Genomic DNA, 5,660 nt, shown 5'->3' with positions numbered 1-5,660 from the left:
AAAAAAAAAAAAAAAAAAAAAAAAAAAAAAGCGGATATAGATTCTGAAATATCATCATTCTGACACCAATGACACGCTGTAAACGGTTTTTTTTTTTTTTCAACTACTGGGTTCTGTAACTTCCAGTTCTGCTATTCTTACGCCTCTTTTCACATGTAAATATACGGAGTATAATTTTATCCTTTGGAAATGGACCTTCTTCTCCTCTTCAACATACTGTTTCTTGGCGACAAACCGACGTACCATTCTTCTTCTCTCGAATTATCGTTCTCCTCTCGGATTGAAAACAATCGTAACGCAAATAAAACTTTGCTATCTAAATTTTAAATTTCTAAATTACTGCGAAATTAACTCTGAATCGATGATAATGAAAACTAGTAAAAGATTCTGACTAAGGGAGAGACGATGGACGATTCCCGTTTGATGCCAGGAAGCAGTGGAAAAAATGATATTGGAAAAAGAAAAAAATAAAAAACAAAAGATACTCGTCTTTGCCAATAACAACTTTGCCAATAATAGAACAAAAGATCGGCGACTGAAAAGAGGAGAATAAATGCGAATTGAACGAAACTAACCACCGAAGTTAACAAAATAATAATGTCCCCTGTTCCCCCCTTGCTCGACTTCTATCTCGCCTTCTGATTGGCTCTCTGCATTGGCACGTTGGTGACTAACTTGAAGTCGACATCACACGAGCACCAGCGAACACCGTACCTCGACGACCTCGAAGAGCGAAGGTTGGGACAAGGTCGATCCTGCAGCACCGCCAACGCGGTCCGCGTTCGACAGCTTCAAAAGGTGACGCTACTGTGTAAAACACAGAAAAAAAGAAAAAAAAAAAAATACAAAGAAAGACCACACCCTTGATAATAAAACTCCCTGTAATTGTCCCTGTAATTATCCCTTTTGATAGACGATTTTTTTTTTTTCTCTCTCTCTTTGTTTTCCCATTCTCGATGACCTGAAAGTTTGAATAAGTTTGAGAAAAAATGATGAATCGAGTGATGACAGTTTCGAGCAAGTGATCAATTATCTCCAAGATTCTAATTCTAATTTAAGATTTTCCAAATATTTGAAAAAGTATAGAGTCGCTCATTTGATGCCGGATATATAGAAACCTGTTGCTCGAAATTTTCTCTCCAGATATATTTTCTCAGAATATTAATATTAATATTACGAGATGCGAATTTTAAATGTATCTGCATTGAAAAATTTATTATTTTTATCGAAGATGAAAATTTTGTCAGATCATCGAGAAACGGCCATTTTGTCTCCGTGTGTAATTTATCTCTATCCCTCTGTATATCCTTATATATATATATACATATATATATATACATATATATATACATATATATTCTTCTCACTTCTAATCGTAAGCCACCACCAGCAAGAAGCACTATAAAAGGTAACGGGCACGAGTTGTTCACGAGTAGATCAAGTTAACCCCCTTTTGACAAAACGAATTAACCCAAGTAGTTTATAATAAATAATATCGAAGCTTTTGTGGCGGGGTTTCGCGAAAGCACAACACCGGTTACGGCTAATGATCGAACCGAGCTATATAGCGTGGCACGCAAATTGAGCTTCTAACCTTAATTCGGTATAATTTAACCAAGTTGAGCGCTTCAGATGCACAAGAATATTTTTTAGCCGTCCATCCATCGTGAGCCAGTTTTTTTTTTTCAATGTTGTGTTTGCTATTGTGTTGTCTCCCGTTCGTTGCATCATCACAATCGCAATCCTAGGTAAGATTCTCGTTTCTCTCGAACTTTGTGCACTGTTCAGGTCCACCCCTCCCCTCTTGGTAGGCGAACGTGTCTTTTGTCGAGATTTCTTTTTTTTTTTTTTTATCGTTTGTTGTCTTGTTCTCTTTCTCTCTTCTTCTTTTTTTTTTTCCTTTTTTTTTTTTTCCTTTTTTTTTTTTTTCTTTAATAATATAATCGTTTTTCATTCGTCGTTAAAACGTCGTTCACATATTCGTCCCGTGATAATTAATAATAATAATAATAATATACGAGTTGCTCGATCGATAAACGAGTCTGAGTCGATAATCGAACGAATCGTGTCCTGTTGTACCTTTCAGCACCACAACGCAGAGCACTCAAAACAGTTCTCTCAGCCCCCCTCACGACTCGGCCTGGCTCGATGGTTTGAACAGCCCGCTCATTCAGGACGAAGGGGACAGCAAATGCCTGAAACTTCGATTCGACGTCTCCCAGTATACGCCTGAGGAGATCGTTGTCAAGACCGTGGACAACAAACTATTGGTGAGTATCTTCTTCTTCTAGGGATTTTTTTTATTATTATTCTCCATAAAATTAGTCCGTGAAGAGTAAATCATAAATTCGAAGAGCTATTTATTTACAGAGCGATTCTTGATCTTTATATATGCGATAATTTGATTTTTGTTTTTGTTTTGATAACTCGTTTTTAGTAATTAATTTTCGTGTCTTGGTATGGATAGAAACTGGGGATGATTTCTTAAATTGTATCGATGTGTGTACAGAGAACGTAGAGAGGTGAATTAGACTTTCAAATCATTGGGAAAGTAAGTAGTAGCTTCGTGATAATTGCGGGAACATTCTCATTCAGTAAAAGGTTAAGTGTTAAATTCGAAGGAGAGTTCGAATCTCGTGTTCCCTTAATTAATGGAAGTAAGATTATTTAGAATCAAAACATACGATTTTCGATTGACTACAATGGTAGTGTCCAATTAATTTTTTTTCTTTCGAGAAATATTTCATTTCGAAATCGAAACAATTTTGCCGAATATTTAGAAATGCATGATTGGCCTGACAAATGCAAAGTTATCGATTCATCATGGTATGCGCATATTTCGTTTTCTGGGATGGCAGTTGTTGCACAACTTGGCAACCACCGAAACTGGCCCACTATTTTACGCAATTGGCTTGTCTCGTATACGGGCCACCGTGACGACTCTTTGTCAAACAGTTTTCCCTTACCTTTTCCCTTCCAGAACTTTGCTTTTTTGCTCGACAAAAGTTCGACCGTGAGTCAATAAGAATTTTTACGAAAGTTGTTGAAACTTTCATGATCTTCCTTAAAAATTAGAGATGAGTCACTCGAAATCTTGAAACTATCCTCGAAATTTATACTTTTAGATTCTTCTCGAGACGTTACATAATGTCTTAAAACTTTGCTAAGAATCGAAAAACATTGGGTCGAGAAATTTTCCAGTGGAATAAAAACTAAAAATCGGTTTCTTTTTTTATCGAAATAAAATTTGTCCAAGATTTACCCTCAAAATCTCGAAACTATTCGAAACTAAAAAAATCGTAGATTTTTCCCTTCCTCAATCCAATTTTGTTAAAAATCAAAATTGGGTAATGAAATTTTCCAGTGGAATAAAACCGAAAAATCTTCTTTTTTTATTAAAAAAATTATCGAAATAGAATTTGTCCAAATTTATCCTCAAAATCTCGAAATTATTCGAAAATAAAAAAATTGTAGATTTTTCTCTTCGAGAGTCATATAACGTCTCTCTGAATTCAATTCTGCTAAAAATCAAAATTGGATGGAGAAATTTTCCAATGGAATAAAAATTAAAAATCGCCTTCTTTTTTTATCGAAAAAATTATGGAAATGGAATTTGTCTAAGAAAAAAATGATCATGGCTCCTTGTATGGTCGGGATGGGATCTGTCGAGGGTTTATCCGCGACATCTGCATATTTCGGATCGACACGAGCAGCCGTTTAGTGGGCGGGTCGAAATCACGACCACGACACGAAGAAGTATCTCTTCGTCAGCCAAGAACGGCGAACAGGAAGTGGCCGAGAATTTTTACGCGCCAGTTTACTCGCGCCTCTTTATGAACCATGTGGAACGTTCTAATTGCTCCTGTTTACGTCACTTCCCGGTAGGAAGTCGGCTCCACCGATTGAATCGGTGGTGGGCAAGAATAAGGGCAATTCTTGTTACTTAAAACGTTTTCTTAATTAAGTCAACCGCGACTCGTGACCCGATGGATGATCGTCTTTCGTTGAACCAGTTTCTGCTTCATTGAAATTTACATATTCTATTTTCTAATTTGCATATATACGTGCTTAAGAAAATGTTTGAAATTTCATCTGCTAGCAAGAAGTTGTATCGATAAGTAATACGTGTTTTAAAACGCTGTTAGAATCGTTTATAAATGGAATAGAATTTTTGTAACGTCGCTTATTCAAAATTGAAGTTTATTTGGAAGATAAATAGTAGTAGATAATGGTGTAATTTAACGTATTCTTTTTTCTTTCTGGGACGATGGTGGGTCGAGAATAAATTTTATCTCAATTGCTTATTTTATTTTATTTTCGTCTCCTTTATCCTTCTAACGAGTCGAATCGATTGACGACACAACCTGTACATTTCTCCTGTCCAAATATCGATCCATTCTCATCGCTTTAGTATAGTTTCTTTATCGTACGTCTCTTGTATATTAAAAGCAGATATAATATAATTCCAGAAGATATCGTGGGGAGGAAAAAATTCAAAAATTCTTTACAAACAAACAATTTTTCGAATTCTATACGAAATATATCGAGATGGTAGATAGAAGTGAGATTACGTTTCATCGGTCGATAAGATATAAGGATAAGACGACGGATGAGAAAATGGGAGGGGATGGCTCGCTTCGAAAGAAGAAGAATTTGCGCAGGAAGTCGGAGCCAGAATTTTCTCCCAAGGCTTGCGCGCATGCGCGCGCGCGTTTCTCCTCTCTGGCCGGCGTTCTCGTCGACCCGGACGGAAATAACTCGCGCCAAAAATAAATTTACGCCGCTCGTCACGCCGCGACGGCTTGGAATAATGTTCGGCCATTGTGGGCGCCCTGCGCGCTATCATTCCTTGACAATATGTCACTTTTGTCCTTTCGTCGACAAATTTCAGAAATATTATAATACCTATATACGGGAATCAAATCTCTCGAATTTATTCATTCGATCGTAGACAATCTCGAAAAAAAAAAAAAAAGAAAAAAATACGAAAATTAGAACTCTTGAGAGCAAGGATAAATTGTCCTTTATTCTATATTCTCTCAATTTTATTCGATCAAAAATACTCGAGAGAGAGAGAGCAACATTTCAATACTTTATTCCCAAATATATTATTCGTGATCCTTTTATTATTGCGATATTTCGTAATGAATGGTCGAAACTTGGATTAGAAATATATTTTCGAAAGTATGTATAAAGAGATAAGGCAAAGGATTGCGCGCAATACGAAATAGACAACCTTTCTCGGGAACGTAAAAATCGAATACTACCGTTATGCAAATGAGCGTTAGAGGAGGGTCGTTGTACCGCGACGGTCTGCCGGAGTGTAATGGAAGGAAGATCAAAGTAACGGAGAAAGATTGTGTATATGTATATATATATACATATATATGCACACCTAGAAACAGGGACGGCTTTATGTTCTGATTTTCTCGCTAAACAGTCGGCCCGCCGCCCCTGATAAACCTCGACCCTCTGTTTTTTCGCTCCTCGGATCGAGACAATTACGGAGACCGACGTTATTAAGGAGTCTAACGTGATTAATTTTTACTTCTCTTCTTTCTTTTCTTCTCTCTTAATATTCTCTCTCTTTATTTTTCTCTTGCTGATATTTAATCGAGATACAACTATTATTACTAAAAAAAAAAAAAAAAAAAAAAAAA

The 5,660-nt window shown here is 36.4% G+C and overlaps 1 protein-coding gene across 3 annotated transcripts in view; it reads left to right on the top strand.

Moving 5' to 3' along the window:
* The window catches only part of LOC122718947 (heat shock protein beta-1), a 27,107-nt gene that overhangs the window by 10,714 nt on the left and 10,733 nt on the right, over window positions 1–5,660 (top strand). For 2 of the 3 annotated variants that reach the window (XM_043944369.1, XM_043944371.1), the window contains exons 2-3: window positions 682–798; window positions 2,087–2,270. In XM_043944369.1, the coding sequence (XP_043800304.1) occupies window positions 682–798; window positions 2,087–2,270 (301 nt within the window). The remainder of the gene's footprint in view (window positions 1–681; window positions 799–2,086; window positions 2,271–5,660) is intronic. The other variant, XM_043944370.1, reaches the window with a different exon arrangement.

Source organism: Apis laboriosa, unplaced genomic scaffold (assembly GCF_014066325.1).
Source record: "Apis laboriosa isolate Shangri-la unplaced genomic scaffold, ASM1406632v1 scaffold68_cov148, whole genome shotgun sequence".
In the NCBI taxonomy this organism is placed as follows: Eukaryota; Metazoa; Arthropoda; class Insecta; order Hymenoptera; family Apidae; genus Apis; species Apis laboriosa.
The sequence above is the reverse complement of the archived record's forward strand: the minus strand, read 5'-3'. Positions and strand labels throughout refer to the sequence as shown.